We start from the raw sequence: 18,042 nt of genomic DNA, 5'->3' as shown, positions 1-18,042 counted from the left end.
TTTCTTAATAAAAAATAAAAACACCCTAAAAGACCTCAATTCAGCTAAAGTGAGTTGTTAAAACCAATGGCACTAAGGAGTCCATTGAAAATGACTAGAGCTGCAATCCTCTACACACTTACCTGCGAATAAGTCCCACTGAACTCAGCGGGACTTACTTCTGAGAAGATATGCACAGGATTGTGCTGTAATTGTAGCAGTTTTGGGGCTCTTCTACTCTTCCTTGATTTTCTGTTGTGTTTCATTTTTCTTTTTACAAAAAGGTAGAAGCTTCAATTCCACTCACTCTCCGCTCCCTCCCATATCAAGGTAGAATAAATTCTATAAGATTTACTGGGACAATTGTGTTATTAACTGATGCAGATGGATGGAGCAACTATCTGGTCTTCAACTGCAAGCTACCTCATGCTTTCTGACAGCAATCCTTCCAGAAGTCAGCCAGCCAGCTATAATACGTTTAGATATTAAAGAATATGCTGGTGTCTCCTCTGTGTCATTCAAATGTTGAAAAGGGTGAGACATGAATTATTGACTTCACTGAAATCAGGTGCAAAATTTGTACATAGTTTAGTGAAGCACTCCACCACAGATAATTGCTAACATTTAATACAAGCGCAGCGTAAAAGAACCAACCACGTTTTAATGCAAGGGAGTTGCACTTCAGTGCAACTGGGCATATCCAGTGATTACACATTTCATGCATATTTTGATGGACTCATTATACAGATGTGGGGAAATTAATGCATAGTTTAGAAAAGTAAGACATAATTGGATCTCAGATATCTGAAACTGCTCAAAAAGGAGTATCCACCTCATCTCACACATTAACTCATCAGCACACTCGTTCTGTCATTACATGTCCGTTCTCTATATATTCTAGCATCCTACAGATGGATAGGCTCCTGGTTCTCATTGGAAATGTTTCATCACACAGTGCTTGCTCACAAATGACATGAGAAGAACTTATTCCAGAGCTATAACAAAACTGTGGTGTGGGTATATCCTTCAACAAGTCAATCTAGAGCAGGGATGTCAAACTCGTTTTATACAGTGAGCCGAACAGTATTTAGGATGCCTTCTGAGGGCTGGAAATGATGTCATTAGGCAGGCAGTGATGTCATTAAATGGGTCCTAACCAGAAACAAGCACTTTTTTCTCACTTAGGAACACATTAGCTGCAAATGACAGAAAAGAAAATATGTAAATCTTGATCATATTTCAAGATGTAGCAGAGCCCAATTATCATACAGGCTGCCCTTTCAGCATGAACAACTCAGCACTATTCAGCAGTTATTATTATTATACTTTATTTTTACCCATCCTTTCTCCCCGAAGGGACTCAAAAGATAAAAAGCTTCTGTGGGTCACATCTGGCCCCCAGGCCTTATGTTTGACACCCCTGATCTAGAACTTTGTATGGAAATGGGAGTGGAGAAGCCTTCTGCGAATGAACATAGTAACAAGTTGGGAGGCTAGCTGTTGTTAGATGAGACTGTGGTGTGCATGTGTCTTAGAGGAAGATAGTATTTTCAGTTTTCTGGAGCTACAAACTACTGTCACATTGAGAACTGAGTTTTACAAGGCAAAATCCCGAACAGCTGAATGATAAAATCTCTCACACACAATATAATGTCTTTTCTTTCAATTAAAGTGGACTCTCTCATAGCTGGTGTTTATTGGTGGGATTATAGTTTAATTAGAAACAACAACACAAAAGCTACCTTATCTTGGTAGAATTGCACCCCTAGACTACACCAGAGACTGGCCATTTGTGAGGAGAGCTGGTTTTAGATGCCATGGTTGGCACTTATAGGATCATACAGAGACAAATGATGAGTTCAGGTGCTTTTATTTACACCTTGATTACTCCTAGGGATCCACTCGCTGACCCATCATTTTTCTGTGATGCTAGCACTTAACCCGCTCTTCAAATCCCAATCAGCTCTTAAACTGCCATGCCATGTGTTGTGTGAAAGACATACAAGCTCCCCATTTTCATTTCCATGAGGAAACTATTTTGTGCATTTACTACAACCATGGAGAAAGATGGTAGCCAGGATCTGAAAGCTGGCAAGAAAACTTGCCAGGGACAGTGGCCAGTGGCAATGACTCAGGGACAGAAGGTTAGATTGAGAGATGGCTATAAAACTAGTTAGTCTGCTGATCAAAAAGTATTGTGTCTGGAAGCGGCAAACATGGCACCTGATGAGATGCAGAGAAATCTCTCCTTCCTGATAGTCCTTAGAACTCTTCAGCAAAGCAAGGTTGGATTTATTACAAAACTCTGGAGATGAGCAGGTTTGCCTTGTAGCATGTCTTCAAACAACAGTATATGCTATACATTTGTGTTGGCCCAGCTCCAAAGTCCGTGATGTCCCCTAAAGCTTCTGAGATCTTTTTGACCCAGCTCTGGGCCACGCAAGAGAAACTCTAAGAACAGTGCTTGCTTACCTGTACCTATCGCCTATAACAACCTTTTTCAAAGTGTGCACAAATGTGTTCTCAGATTCAGCCTCTGAGCTAGTCTACATGTTTCCCACCTCTGGGCTATTCACAGATATGAGCTGCTTAACTTTTCCCTAAAAATATGGTTTATTTCATAGGAGTCCCTAGTATGTTCATGAAGGAAAACAAAAACAATTTGTCAATGCATTGCTATAAATATCATTTTTACACCTGTGATGGTTAAAGATAAATATGCACCTGTAGTATTATTGAACCAGCATTATTGAATAATTCCTTGGCACAGTTGTGTAATCACAGAGGCACTGCTTTGGATATTTTGAAACTGGATCTTTGAAATGTTGTTTGTGCATGCATCCCGTGTATGTACAGGGAATATTTCTATGACTATGGTATGTCCACAGAGATGTCTATAATTTCCAAAGTTATAAGATTTCACAATGACTTCACTAGTTTTATGCATTAAGGGCTAGCTGGAGCATCAAGGAGCCACTCTCAGCATACAGTTGTGAGGAAATATTTATAAAATATATCTCTTGCACCAGCAAGACTAATAAGCAAACCACACTGCAAAAATGAAGACTAATATACACAATTTATATCTTTTCTTTAAAAAAAATCAAACCAAAGTTGATTTTACGTTGAGCTCAGAGTGCATTCTTCAGAAGCCAAAGGTTTTGCTAACAAGCAAAGACATTGCAGGCTCTCAATTCCTTCTTGTCTTTACAACTAGTAAACTGAGTGCTTTTGAAACGCTTCTTTACAGTCATTAACCTCTCCTGGATTCCACCCCCACAAAGTTTGGTACACTCGGACCAAGCAGTCCATGGTTTCATCTTGCAACCTACGAGCAAAATAAGAGATAAAAATAGTCAAACTCTATGCATTGGGTGCTTAAAAGTCCTGCTTCTTTTTACTTGTTTATTTTTACTTGTTTTTTTTTCCTTTTTTTTAATGTTAGACTTTTAAAACCTCATAGTTAAGCTCAACAGTTTCCAAACGTATGGGCATCATGGCTCCCTTCTTCCATGGCATCCTCTTCCTGTGAGCCACCATCTTGGATCTCACAGTACTCTCATGGGATCTCTTGAAACTCCCCAGCGAATACCCTGCGGTACCCCTTGGAGGTACCCCCCACTGGTTTAGTTGATGAAATGTCAATGGGCTAGTCCACATGTCACCTTGGGCTATCTTTTGTCTTTGTGGAACTTCTTCATTCTGTCTCTGTCTGTGACTCATGGATTTCCACCACAGCATCCATCACAGTGGCCCAGTTCAGGTGTACTCCCCTTCCTCCCTCTTTCATGCATGAAGATTTGCTTCTGTTAGCTATCTTGAAGGGGCCAGTAAATAATTTGAGCCACAGCTATTGACCATGGAAATGGATTACTCTTGCAAATGAATAAAAAGGTTGGGGCAGAGCAGGCCCAGACACGAAGCAGGCATAAGTAGCCACTTTAAGTGTAGGGCTGGACCTGCACCTTCAATTGGTCTGCTTCAAAAGAGCTGGGGGAAATGGGAGTAGAGCCATAATGGACCAGAGTGCGGCACAGTAGGCAAATATAACATTTCTTTACATATGTCTCTGCCACTGACTGGTCCCTGACTGACCCGTAGCATACAACAGAGACTGTGTCAGCATCACTGCACACTCTGGGCTGGCCCTGGATACGATTTGGCTAAATTCATTTAAAGCATTAAACACCCAGCAGTTCCCCAGTGGCAGTTCAGGGATATATCAATGGCTCAGGAAAACAGTCTTGTCAGCTTGTGTTGCACATATCAGTCTGCTCCTCCTTCACACTGTTCCAGGCAACATGCCCTGCACATACCTGGGAATTGCTCACCATCAACATCTTCTTTTGCTTGTTCAGTTCTCCTCTTCTCGCGAGGCTCTTTCCAGCGCCTTTTCTCGATGTTGGGATTTCTCAAGCACTTCCTTATTCGGCATTTTTTACGCTGCACCGTTTCTGGGCAAGGAGCGCCTCCAAACTGGGGTTCCATTTTGATCATTCTCGTCCTGATCATATGACCTTTCCCACAAGACTTGTTGCACTCTGACCACTGGGACCACTCCGTGAGCTCACAATCAATAGCTGCATAGACAGAAGAAGGGATGCTATTAGAACAGGGGTGCCCAAACCTCGGCCCTGGGGCCACTTGCGGCCCTCGAGACCTCCCAATGCGGCCCTCAGGGAGCCCCCAGTTTCCAATGAGCCTCTGGCCCTCCTGAGATTTGTTGGAGCCCACACTGGCCCAACGCAACTGCTTTCAGTGTGAGGGCAACTGTTTGACCTCTCATGTGAGCTGTGGAATAAGGGCTTCCTCCACTGCTTGCTGTTTCACATCTGTGATGCAGCAGCAGCAGCAAAGGAAAGGCTGGCCTTGCTTTGTGCAAGGCCTTTTATAGGCATTGAGCTATTGCAAGACCTTCATTCATTCATATAAGTTCGTCTTTAATACGTATATTCATTTATGTAAACTTATGTAAATTTATTCAAATTTTAAATGTAAATTAATTCTCCCCCCCCCCCCGGCTCCTGACAGTGTCAGGGAGATGATGTGGCCCTCCTGCCAAAAACTTTGGACACCCTGTATTAGAACAACGGAGAATGATCCTTTGAATCATCAAAGAAAAATGATGATATGCCTGGGTTAATAGAACGGCTAAAATAGGAACATTCCTTGATGCTCTCACTGTGAATGCAGCAGCTGCCCACATTCAAAATCTGTACTGAACAGTCACAAAAATGACTTTGTACATTTAAGCTTCCAAATAATAAAGTGTTTTTATTCTTTCTGCTAGAATATCTTCTCACTTATTTTTTAGCTGTAAATTCATCCTGCTTGCTGGGGAACGTCTTTTCCATCACCAGCAACTACATATTTATTTAGGCAATTTACTTCATGTATTTTTTTTACAGGATGGCTTTGTGGAACCTCCAGTGTCAGAGGTAGCAGACCTGCATTGCAGGGGCACAGCAACAGGTTAGTGCTGCGGCCTTCATGTTCTGCTGGTGAGCCCCCCACAGGCATCCAATTAATCACTACAGGAAGCAGTTTGCTAGACTAGATGGCCTTTGGCCTCATCCAGCACCAGCAGTGTTCTTTTAATGTTCTTATATCACACTTACGGCACTCTGGCAGCATGCACTTCTCCGCTTGTTCCAGCTCCTCATTGCAATCTCCCAGCTCTGCCGCAGACTTCAGCATCCTCTGTCGGGTCCTCATCCCCTTCCCACACGTTACGCTGCAGTCACTCCATTCGGACCATGGAGACAGCATACAGGGAATGGTATCTAGTTCGGGGGGGGGGGGGAATGCAAAGGCTTTCACAGCCAGCAGCTTAATTGAAAATGAAGCCCAGGCAGTGCATGCAGAGATCTTATCTCCTCTTCCCAGCCCTGATTCTCCTTGGACAGCAAAAGAGCTGGTTCCCCCCACCCCACTATTTCATGCAGTGTGCACTCCAGCAGCATAGTTACATAGCATAAACTGATGGGGGATAGGATTGGGCCAAAAATAAAGGGCATTTTCATCTAAGATCATTCTGAACCAGTCAACACCATTAGGGTCTCCTCTGGTTGATTTCATGATGTATTAAAAGCATTAAACATGGGCAAGTACAGCGACTGGGTGAAAGATTGCTGCCTCAACGAACTGCTGAATTTTATAGCATGTAGCCAGCCAATCCACCAGACTTCCGGTGGTGCTATTTACTGATTTTATATATCATGAAGTCTCACCATGGAGACCTTGTTTCAGATTGGTCTATGAGTGATTTCATAACATGCAAAAGTTCTCTTGTCAGAATAAATATTCCGCAGGAGGGAAAAAAAACAAGTAACAAGAGAAGATATACTAATTAACCCAAATGAATTGAGACTGACTTTATATATTTGAGTTTTAGTGCATACCTGTGAGTGCAATCCTTACCTGCTCTTTGGCTGGTGCAAGTTCTCATGCCGTAAAGCACGTTCGCGCCTCCTTGAGAGCAGGCTAGGCTGATGCGAAGATATGAGCTGGCTTGCTGGATCCAGCAAGACCCATGGGATCCAGACTGGGAAGGTGTGAGTTTGTGGCAGCCCGGGTAGGTTGGCATGGGGGGTGGGAGATGGTGGCAGGAGGGCAGAATGGAGTTGGGGAGGGGGATGAATTGGAAGCTGAAGTGGGCCTGGGACGGGGGCAGGATCAGCTGCAGCACCTAACCCCCTGCCCAGCTCAATAGACCTTACACAGGCTGTTCAGATTTGTGTCAGTGAATTCACTGAAATTCACTATTCTGCACAATTGTCAAGGATCCAGGAGCCTTAAAGTTGAAGGGCTGACCACCCCTGATTTATGCAAAGGCCAAAATTGTGCCTACATGAAACATTTTGGTAATCCACATACAGAACCAGAGAACCAGTGAACACTGCATTATGTTATAAATTTTGCATGTTCCTATAGGGTACCATTGTCCCCCCTATGCCAATACCAACAAGCTGTGCTCAAGCAGTACGTGAAAGGAAAAATGCACTGCCGCTTCACAGTCACCAGGTGGATCACAGGTACTTACGGCATTCGGGCATCATGCACTTCTCTGTTTCTGTGGTTTCTGCCTTGCACATGGATCCATCTGCTGGGGTCATCTTTATCATTCGATGCCGCTTCTTCATTCCTGTCCCGCAGCTGGCACTGCATTCATCCCACTCCCCCCATTCTGTCACCAGGCAGCTGCTTGGAGCTATTTGTCAAACAAAGAGTGAAGATCAGTCTAATGGCACTCATTTAAGACAAGGTTCACATAATGCTTTTATGCTGATTAGATTTTGCAAGGCTAAGTGGGACACCTACAGCATTCTTCATTCACAATACACTTTTCTGTCTCCTCGGTAGGCACTTTGCACATCGAGCCGTCTTCAGGGAACTGCTTGACATATCTTTCTCTGGATCGCATTCCCATGCCACAGGATACGCTACAAGGAGACCATGTTATCCACTCGGACATCATACACGTGGAGCCATCTAAAACACCAAAGACACATTCCATTTGTCCACATAATTCTCACCTAGGTGACAAAGATGCTCCCTGCTTGCCCCTGCACTCCTTCTACACTTTCTCACCTTCATCACTACAGCCTGGACCCATACAGGGCTGGAAGTCCTGAGTTTCTGGGCAAGGTACACTGAGGTCCAGCTGAGCTTTCAGCATCCTCTGCCTCATCCGCTTGCCTTTTTCACACGTGGAAGAGCTACAGGCTGACCAGGGGGACCAGTTTGAATAGATGCACGTTTCTGGGGTGTCATCTAAAAAACAAAAGGAAATACTTTACTGAGTAAACAGTAAACTTCGGGGATTCATTGTCATGGGGATGATGATGACCACCACCACAAATGGCTCTACAAAACAGAAAATGTGTAAAAATCACAGACAAGCTCCTGCACACATCCCTCCTTGTCCCTTCTGTTTTCTTCTTTCCACGTCTTTCTATTTTGTCAACTTCCTCTCCCCCCATAGATTCACTATGCACAAAGGTGCTCCCCCAATATCTCACTCCCTTTTGCATCACTTATAGCCCATTCCTAACCTGCAGCACAGATTAAAGATTGAGAAGTGGTGCTAAGAAAGAGAGGAAGCTGAGTGCATATTCTTTGGCCAGCATTCTGGGGTCCATACTATGGATACATTTTCATTATGCCAAGTATTGAAAGAGGCCACAAGTCATTCAACCATCAAATTCATTCATACTCTCTAAAAGTGTAAACTGCAACCTGCTCCTTGAGCTGCTGTTCTGAAATTTAGGTCTTTGGGAGGAATGCTTAGTTTTAATGAGATGAGATCACAAACATGACCAAAGAGCACAAGTTGCCTGCATCCTAGGCAAAAGTAGACAAAGGCTCAAATGATACCGAGGGTGCAATCCGGAGGCACGCTTGGGCTGGTGCAAGTCCATTGTGCTGGCCCAGGAGGCTCACACCTCTTTGGGAGTCGGCAAGACCAGCATGCAGAGGCATGCTGGCCTCTGACACAAGCCTCTGCACTGACAGAGGCTTGGACAGAGGCTTGGACTCTTGCGATGGCTGAGCTTGGTCGATGCAAAACTCTGGAATGGGCGGGGAGGAGGTGGGAGGGAGGTGTTCTGGGGCAGGGGAGAGCGGGTGGTGGGTGGTCCTGGAAGTGGGTGGTGGGGAGCGGGAGGTGGAGCTGGGACCTGGCAGTTATGCCGGATCCTAACCCCCGTTGCCGGGGAGTTCGGATCAACTTCAATCCACTCCGCTCTCCTCAGACTTGTGCCACCTCCGTAGGTGGTGCAAGTCTGAGGAGACCCATAGGGGCCAGGGTGCCTTACCCAGAGGTAAGGGGAAAAGTTTCCACTTTGGACCCTTATCCCGTGCTGGATAGAGCGCAAGCCTCTTGGCTTGCCTGCTCCAGCGCCGGATAGGATTGTGCCCTGAGGCAGTTAACTCTCACTTGTTCTTGAATTCAGAGCTAGACCAACAGCAGGCTCCTTTTGTTTTTTAAAAATCCACTCCATCATCTCTAAAAGGCCAAGTTGAGATTCTCACATACACTCACTGGCTGCACCTTTCCTGCTCTCTCATTGGAATTCTATGCATAAGCTTGCAAGGGCAGCCTGTCCTTATAGACAAACACAACCATTAATAAAGAAGAGCAGTTAGAGGAGGAAAATAATAGTACAGCCTGATGAAGACCAACCAGCACAGGATAATAAAGTCAGTGGGATTAAGTTTCTTCTCAATTAGTCTAGTGCTGCTTTCAATTCCAAAAAAATTCCACCTGCTGACACCATCGCTGTGGGTGTTTATTAAGTAATGATGCTGGCTCCAACCACAAATGGCTAAGCAAATTGGTTTTTTTTTCCCCTCCTGTGTTTGTTTTTTTAATACTGTCCTAATAATAACATTGAAGACATGAAATAGAGAGTTTCAGCACCAGAGGATGAAGCAAAACAGAACCTCACGCAAGAAGAACATAATTAAAAAGTACCTTCGTCTTCTGGAGCTTCAGCAGCAAGATCTGCGACAATGTCGTCAACATTATCGGGAACAATGTTGCATTGTTCCCCCTGCAAAGAAACATTTGCAAAGGTTTAAATTGGCAGAGGAAGTAATACAATTGTGGGTACTGGGATGGAAAATCAGTTGCCAGAAAGTGAACAAACAAGATCTGTGTTCATGAACTCTCACAGTTACACAGCCCTGCTGCATTCATAAGACCCCTTAAGGTTTGTTTCCGCACTGTCCAATGAACACTCGAGACAACAGATATGGGAGAAAGGGCAACTTTATTTCATGTTACCAAGAGAAGCAGAGGCTGAGATCTGCAGCATCCGAGGCAGCAAAAGCCCCTGTGGTGCGGGGAGGGACCTCTGGGCGGTACCAGAAACCTCTGCCCCCAGGCGGGCATGCACCCGACTCCAAGTCACGCCCCGCTGCTGGGACAGCGCGTCTCATCCATGTCTATCCCTTAAGGGGAAGGCAGCCGGACCGCAGACTGCACCACCTCGAGCTGCTGAGCCTCTAAGGTGTGCCCCGTGGTCCCGGCCAGGGCCCCGTCTACGTCCTCGTGCCGCCAAGCCCCTGAGGACTGAAATAGGGTTCTGCCCTGCCTATGCCGCCTGAAGGTGCATGCCAAAGTCCCATTCACGCCTCCTAACCCGCACCACCTGCCCTCTTAAAGTGACCAATGGCAGCTTGCAAACAGGGGGGGATGTAACCCCCAGGCCCATAACAGTCTGGGGTAGGCGAAAAAACTGCCTGCCCTCGGCCAATCTTGGCAGGCAGCAAAAAATTCCTACCCGGCCCCAAACGGCGACCAGTTAAACTCAGACTGCCTCTAGGGCGGGCGGGCGGGTATTCCCATGGTGCCCACGTGCACAAGGAGGAAGAGGGCTGGGTCTCGTCCCCTTTTAAAAGGTCCGTTGTGGCTGCCAGACCCCGCCCCTTCACCTCCCCCTTGGGGAGGGACTGGACTCTCGTGTCCCGGCCAGGCAAAACAAACTCCGAACACCTCTTTAATTGGGTGTTCGGGATTCTGTTCCACAAATGGCCCTAAGAAGCTAAATTCTGCAGGGTATAGTCAAGCCTTTTTTCAGTGGTGAGAAGCTGAGAATTCTCTCTGGAGAAGCTGACAAGTATGAACCCAAAATTGCAAGCCACTGCAAAAGAGGTTTTTCAAAATACACATGCTACTAAAAAGAAAAATACTATGCAAGTTGGGGAAATGTTGAATGGAACAATGTCACTTCTCTTCCTAGATGTCACTGAGAAGACATGTGTGGGAGATGTGGTCAGTGGCAGCCATTCATCCCCTGTAATGTCTAATGAGTCATCTACAAACCTAATGAACTCCCAAAAGCTTCTCAAATACTGCCAGCCTCTGATGGGTCAGCTTCTCCATGACAAATGTGTCCCAGATATGGCCTAGCCATTCGGCCCGTCTCAGAAGTTCATTAGTACACCATCATAAGGAAATAAGAAGAGCTTTGCTGGATCAGCCCAAGGGCCCATCTAGGCCAGCTTCTGGTATCTCACGGTGACCCACCAGATGCCACTGAGAGCATAAGATAGCTGTATCCTATTGCCACACTCTTGCATCTGGCATTCAAAAACAGGCTACTTCTAAAACCTGGAAGTTGCATATAGTCGTCATGGCTTGTTACCTACAATGGATGTTTCCTCTATCAATCTGACCATTTCCCTTTTAAAGGCATCCAGGTCAGATGCCATCACAAAGTCCTGTGGCAAGGAGTTCCACTTAATACACCATTTTCTAGAACGGAACCCAGTTCATCTCTTAAGCAGAGAGGTTCCACAATGTACCACTAGAGGAGGTACCACTAGAGGAGGTACCACTACCACCCTTGAGGAGGGCTATGCTGTGGTAAGGAGGCATATGATCCCATGACCATGGTTGCGAGATTGGGGGCCCAATCCTATCCAGTTTTCCAGTTCTTGTGCCAGTGGGGTGTGTGCTGCATTCTGTGGTGGAGGGGCAGTCACTGGGGCCTCCTCAAGATTTGGGAACATGTGTTATCACAGGGCTGCATTGTGGCTACACCAGAGCTGGAAAGTTGGATAGGCTTGGGCCCTGGGGCCACTGACATTTGTGCCAGCTCTGAGTACACAGCAAATCAGATGTATAACTTCTCTGATGTTCCGTCTATTGAAAAATCCAGTAATGGCAAACGGAGCTATATTTCTGGCTTTATCCATTGTTATAACTTACAAACACAATAAAATACCATACTTGGCCCAGAGTGTTAACCCAATATTCCATTTGTATTGTTATCTGATACCTTCCGTGCAATCCTCTCGATGACAACTCTGGCAACTGACTTGATAGAACCTCCTTCTGGATCATAAAAAGGACTCTGAGGATGATCTAAACTTGTGAGCGGTCTTATCTTCTCTTGAGGTATTGTTGGTTTGTTGGGTGACTGCAGTCAAAAAGAGACATAGATATAAAGGAAATGAAGAGATGAAGAACATAGTACTGAATAGTAGAGCATCAGCCTATGTTATTATAGTTATAGAGTTAAACATCCTATATATATATGACCAGTTTGGAATTGCATCTCCAGTGTCTCTTCCAGCCAACTCTGGGCACAGTCCTATTCAGCTTTCCCGCACTGATGTAGCCAATTAAACAGACTGTAGTTACTATGATTTATGTCGAAATGTGCTTTGTAGGTCAATCCTAGGCATTTCTGTTCAGAAGTCAATTCTACTGAATTCAGTGGAACTTGCTCCCAGCTAAGTGTGAAGAGGATTAGAGCCTTTGCTAATATACTTTTTCAGTTTGAATGTTCTAGCCAGGCAGCCAAATTCAGCACAACTTCCTTGCAATGCACTCGCAGTGCAATTGCCATGCCAATATGGCATGAATCGAATTGTATGGGGGAGTTTCGAGCTGTGAAGGCCTCTTCAAGGTAAGGGGAACATTTACTCCATTTCTCTGGAGTAAGCCTTTGCTGTCCAACTGAAACTACTCAAACATGTGTCAGTTGTTTAGCACAAGTCTGACTGGACCCCAGTAGGTGAATAGGGTAGGGGGATAGGGCATTGGTGGAGCTACTGCCTCCAACATACCCCCTCCCTACCCCAATCTCTGCTTCATTCCTTCCCCTTCCACCCACCCTGCCCCCTGCCCTCCTCCAGGCTGACTTACCGACATGGGGCTTTTCAGTACAGCACAGCCCATGGAATTGGGCCATTAGTTGTATACTGTATAAACGTGAAAAATGCAAATGTTGCAAGAAAATACAAAAGAATGAGTGGAGTCTGATGTTAATGTTGTATCTCGTTCATGGGGCAAGATGCTCATCGAGGCAACCTAATTGCTTGCTGATGTTCCTTACAAGGCAACTGCAGAGAGAACTAAAATGTAGTGTCGGGGTTCCCCTCCTCCCACAGGTCCCCAACTTACCCAGGGAGAAGACTTCTGGGCCAGAGGATCAGGGAGGAAACTGGTGGAACATGGGGCCACATCCCCATACGCTGCCTGGGCACTCCTGTAGGGGATAAAGCGCAGCAGAGGAATACTGCGCACCAAACCCCCTGCTTCTCCCTCCACCTTGGAGGGGGGAGACAGGACACAGGCCATTCGGCTGCTGGGCAGCCGCCCCTCCCATGCCTCAAGGGAAAAGGGGAGCACTCCCTCGCCCAGCCAGCCAGCCAGCCAGCCAGGACCTGCCTTGACAGGCAGGGCACCTGGCTATGACATTGGGAGCTGGACCTCCCAACATCGTCTGCAGAGCTACAGGACCCAGGTGGGCAGAGCCAGCCCACCCCCCAAAGGCAGAGACCAGAGCAGAGGCAGCAGCCTTCCCAGCAATCTCAGGAACAACCCTGGCAGCTCCAGGTGAGAAGAGGTGGGAGGGAAACTGTCATGAATATGTACAGTTTAGGCCTAGCAGCATTGCAAGCCTGAACCACAGTAATCCAGTAACACAGAAGGGGCTTGCAAGGGGCTTTCCGTCCTAGCTGCTAAGAATTTACAATTCAATGGGAGGTGATTCTGTAGCACCTAGGCAGCCAGAAGGACACCCATCAAGGATGGAATGCAGCTGTAGATCTCCAGGGGGGAGGGAAGAGCTGAGAGGGGAAGAGCTGAGAGGGGAAGAGCTGAGAGGGTGACACAACCCCCCCTTTCTTCTGGTGAACTAGTCTGAGGCCTCCACAAAGGGGTCCCCCTCAGAAAGGCTGGGCGGGCCCTCCCCTCCCCCCCCCACAGGGAGGCCTCACATGTAATAACTATGACATGAGTGAGATTACATGGCTGAATTCTATGAATGCATCCCCTTTGTCTTTCCTGCATGTCCGCAACGTATTGCAATGCACCTTAACTTTTGACTATGGATAATCAAACATTTTGGATCAACATTCTAAGGCAGCAGTTCTCAAACTCTCTAGGACAGTGGTTCTCACATATTTAGTACCGGGACCCACTTTTTAGAATGAGAATCTGTCAGGACCCACTGGAAGTGATGTCATGACCGGAAGTGACATCATCTAGCAGGAAAATTTTTAACAATTCTAGGCTGCAAGCCTACCCACACTTACCCAGGAGTAAGTCTCATTGACTATCATTGTTAAAAGAACATACAGAGTAACTTGTTAAAAGTACATGTCTGTCACATTTCCCCACATGCGTTCACATACCATGGTAGCATCAAGTCTGTCATATTAAAAATAAAATATTGAAATGAATGGCGACCCACCTGAAATTGGCTCGCGACCCACCTAGTGGGTCCTGACCCACAGTTTGAGAAACACTGCTCTAGGAGAGTTTGAGTGACAGTAAGGTCTCCCTGCACCCCCGGGGAGGCTGCTGCAGGGACTTATGAGTACATGCCAGTCCCTGTGCGCCCCTTAGCGAAGTGATCCTGGGGATCGCGTCGCTGCCTCCCCCCTGCCACCACCCCTTAAGGGGGCAGAGTCCAGGGCCCTCTGGCAGGGACATTGCAATGCCCCAGTTTGAGAAGCCCTGTTCTAAGGAATCCCTCCTTACTTTCAAATAAATATTGTTGTATTGAATTGTTTCAAGAGTTTGGGATTCTAGCACCCTCCCCCCCCAAATTAATGTAGCCAGAAAACAAACACACTGGTCTAGCCAAATCCTCACTTTCTCTACACTTGCACATTTCTCATTAACTCCTTTCGTACAAATTCAGGAAAGTAAATATTGAACATAAAAATTGAATATTGCAGAAGACTTTGTGTTGACTCCTAGCTAATGTCCATGAACTCTGTCGGCCAGCTCTTATAAATCAGTCCCAGTTTCCACAGTGACTTCAGGGTGACTGATCTCAAGACTAAAGTGGGCTTTGCACTGTGCACAGCTTTCTCAGGCTTGCTTGTTCAACCTTCCACTTTGATACATAAAAGGGAAAGTTCAAATGGAATGCTGAGAGCTTTCGTTTGCCACCCCAACCTTCGTTCTCCCCCCCTGAGGCTTTTGCCTCATTTCTGCTAGCTGCTGAAAAGGTCAGCCACAAAATCTCAACATGGATGCATTAAGTTCTGAATACCCTACCATAAACAAACACCAATGACTTTGCTGAAATAAGAACATCAGAAGCAGAAGGGGTTTCAAATGTATTCCATACATTTGGTAGCCTAATCCTGACTTTTTAATTCCAGGCACAACCTATTGAGCAGGGTGCTATAGATACTCCTGTAAAACGATGGAAGATTTTTTGATGGATTAGACTAAGAATGCAATCCTAACTTGCACTGGAAACAGGCAAGACAGCAGACCAGTGCTGTATCAGGGCAAGTTTGGGGCTGACTACTAGCCAGCTTGAAGCAAGGGGAAATGTTTCCCTTTACCCTGTGTTGTGCTGCAGCAGCCTCAGTGGGTCTGCTTGGATCTGTGCCACCTGAAGAGGTGGCACAAATCTGAGCAGCCTGGGACTGCCCTGGGCTGCCTGGGAACTGGGTCAGGATACGGCATAAGTGCTGGGTTCTGGCCCTGTCTCTCACTCTCTGTCTGCCCCAGTAACTCCTGCTGCCCTCCTTCCCCCTGCCCTGCAACATCTCCCTCACGCCTCCTTACTGCCCTCCCCATGCCCCCAGACCCTGTGTTGGCTGAGCATAGCCAATGCAACTCACCTTCTCTTCGAGGACTGCAGCGGTGTGGGGAGGCCGGCACACAGATGTGCTCTGGCCTATCTCTCCTTTGAGTGGCACAAAAGTGCTTTACAGCACTTTTGCAACACTCCCAGTGCAAGGGACTTGTGTTGGCACAAGTGCAAGTTTGGATTGGGCCCTAAATAAGATTTTTTTTTAAATGGCCCAAGCCTATGTACCAGTGTACATTGGACCAGATTGGACCAGTGTACATAAGGGTTTTACTACTACTACTACTACTACTACTACTACTACTACTACTACTACTACTATTATTATTATTATTATTATTATTATTATTATTATTATTATTAATAATAATAATAATAATAATAATAATAATAATAATAATAATAATAATAATAATAATAATAATATACCGCCTTTCTTGGTCATCAGATTTCTCCTCCAACTTTAATTCGAGGCGGTTTACATAGGCAGGCAATACTAAATCCCAATAGGGATTTTTACAATTGAAGAAGATTCTGTCTTTCAAGAACCACAACATTTCAGATGGATCTTTTATGATCTGGTATCACATTCTGGCCTCCGTTTTCCTCCCACACAGGCTGACAGCGGCCAAAGAGCAGGTGGAATAACTCAGCATAACTTGGCTAGGCTTGTCAGCTGCTTCAAGGTCTCGCCGTTCACGGTGCCGGTGGCCTCGAACTGGTGACCTTCGGATGTTATCTTCAGGCAAACGGAGGCTCTACCCTCTGGATCAGACCTCCTACCCAACACAGTTCCACTGCTGTGAAATGGTTTTCAGTGGCACATGCAGCACACCACTGGCAGCCATTTGAAAACAGCTGCCGCAATCAGTGGCAGCATGGAAGGACCACCACTGGACCTGGGAAGGTGAGACTGATGGCAACAGGAATGGAATGGGGAGGAGGGGGAGGATATGGGACAGAACGTGGGCTGGTGGCAGCAGTGCTGCCGATATCCTATCTCAGGCTTCAATCTTCCTTCCCAATCAGCCTTCCCAGAACCACTCAGACTTGCACCAGCTAAATCACTAGTGCAGGTTCAAGTAAATCCATTTCAGCACTGAATGCTTACCTCTGGGTAAGTAAACAAACGGGAGTGCTCGCTGTCCAGTGGCATGCCTGCATCGGTGGGGAAGGGAATGGATGGGACTGGGCTGTTAGGCTGGCCCAGTATTTAAAGCTGGCACCATTTGTTCCATTCTAGATCTTTAGGGAAATTTGTTACCACAAACGTGGTTTTCATTTGTTCTTATGAGTGAGCTTCTAACTTCTTATCCATAGCAAGCATTCTCTTAACGATTGCTTTGAAGACTTCTGTAGATCAAGTCAGCGCTTGATGTAATGCACCAGGTCACGATAGGTATGTGCAGCCTCCTGTTTCTAGAAGTGGATTACCTTAGATAGGCAGATGCAGGGGAGGGCACCAGGTTGCAGATCTCTTGTTATGTTGTGCTCCCTGAGGCATCTGGTGGGCTACTGTGAGATACAGGAAGCTGTACTAGATGGGCCTTTGGCCTGATCCAGTGGGGCTCTTCTTATGTTCTTATGTTCCTAATCTTAATGCAGCCCACCACTATACAAGTATATTGTGATCATCAGATACTTGACAATGCTTCTATTTTTGCAGTTCCAGGCAGACAGCCAAAATGGAAGGTTTAGTTGTGACTGGTGGGCTACATTTAGCTTGGTGGATCACATATTTTGCAAGCCTGCAGTATATTCTCATCATAGAGACAACTCCAGCAGTGGGCTGGTTGGGCCTGGAGGTTCAGGGCTATCAAAGACTCATGGCCAACTCCTGAGAGGGCCCAAACACTATATGCAGGGAGCTAAAAGAAGGTAATGGGATGATATGCAAGTCTCGCGGCAGAGTGACTTACCTTACCACTGCCTTCTCCTCTACCCTGATAAGCTTCTACCAGTGGTTCCAAAACTGGTGGGTCATGACCCACCAGCCAGGGAAGCACTTGTTCATGCCTCAGAATTGTTCTCAGAATCACACTGCTGCTGGGAATGGGAGGGGTTTTCACTTATCTAAGGGAGTGTTGGCCTCTAGTTGGGTGCAGGAAGCCCCACAGATGTCTCTGCAGGGCTCCCCTAGCCTCCAAACAGTAAAAATAAAAGTTATCAAACCCCACTTCTGGTTTTGAACTGAAAACAAGAAGTGATTTTTTATCTCATTTTTTTACTGTTTTGGAGATTTGGGGAGCCCTGCAGAGGCATCTGTGGGTCCCCCCCCCCCCGAGGCTGGCACTCCCTTAGGTAAGTGAGAAAATTCCTTTCCATCTCTGGCAGTAGAGCGATCCTGGGAATCCCATTGCTGCCAAAGCTCCTCCCCCGAAAACGTTTACTGTGCTCCCAACTCCCTTGTAGAAGTTTGGGAAGCACTAGCCTATGGGCTTCTGCCTATGAATCTCTGGTCATGAGGACTGCCACTGATTGCCCTGATTGC

The 18,042-nt window shown here is 46.2% G+C and overlaps 1 protein-coding gene across 2 annotated transcripts in view; it reads right to left on the bottom strand.

Moving 5' to 3' along the window:
- Window positions 1-3,113: 3,113 nt before the first annotated feature.
- SPON1 (spondin 1) overlaps window positions 3,114-18,042 on the bottom strand; it is a 333,204-nt gene continuing 318,275 nt past the window's right edge. Inside the window, exons 9-16 of one of the 2 annotated variants that reach the window (XM_066633015.1) lie at window positions 11,766-11,906; window positions 9,455-9,533; window positions 7,570-7,752; window positions 7,300-7,470; window positions 7,022-7,189; window positions 5,598-5,762; window positions 4,296-4,559; window positions 3,114-3,307 (exon numbers count right to left, since the gene is read on the bottom strand). In XM_066633015.1, coding sequence (XP_066489112.1) covers window positions 3,144-3,307; window positions 4,296-4,559; window positions 5,598-5,762; window positions 7,022-7,189; window positions 7,300-7,470; window positions 7,570-7,752; window positions 9,455-9,533; window positions 11,766-11,906 — 1,335 coding nt within the window. In that variant the 3' untranslated portion in view covers window positions 3,114-3,143. The remainder of the gene's footprint in view (window positions 3,308-4,295; window positions 4,560-5,597; window positions 5,763-7,021; window positions 7,190-7,299; window positions 7,471-7,569; window positions 7,753-9,454; window positions 9,534-11,765; window positions 11,907-18,042) is intronic. The other variant, XM_066633016.1, reaches the window with a different exon arrangement.

Source organism: Tiliqua scincoides, chromosome 1 (assembly GCF_035046505.1).
Source record: "Tiliqua scincoides isolate rTilSci1 chromosome 1, rTilSci1.hap2, whole genome shotgun sequence".
NCBI lineage: Eukaryota > Metazoa > Chordata > Lepidosauria > Squamata > Scincidae > Tiliqua > Tiliqua scincoides.
The sequence above is the reverse complement of the archived record's forward strand: the minus strand, read 5'-3'. Positions and strand labels throughout refer to the sequence as shown.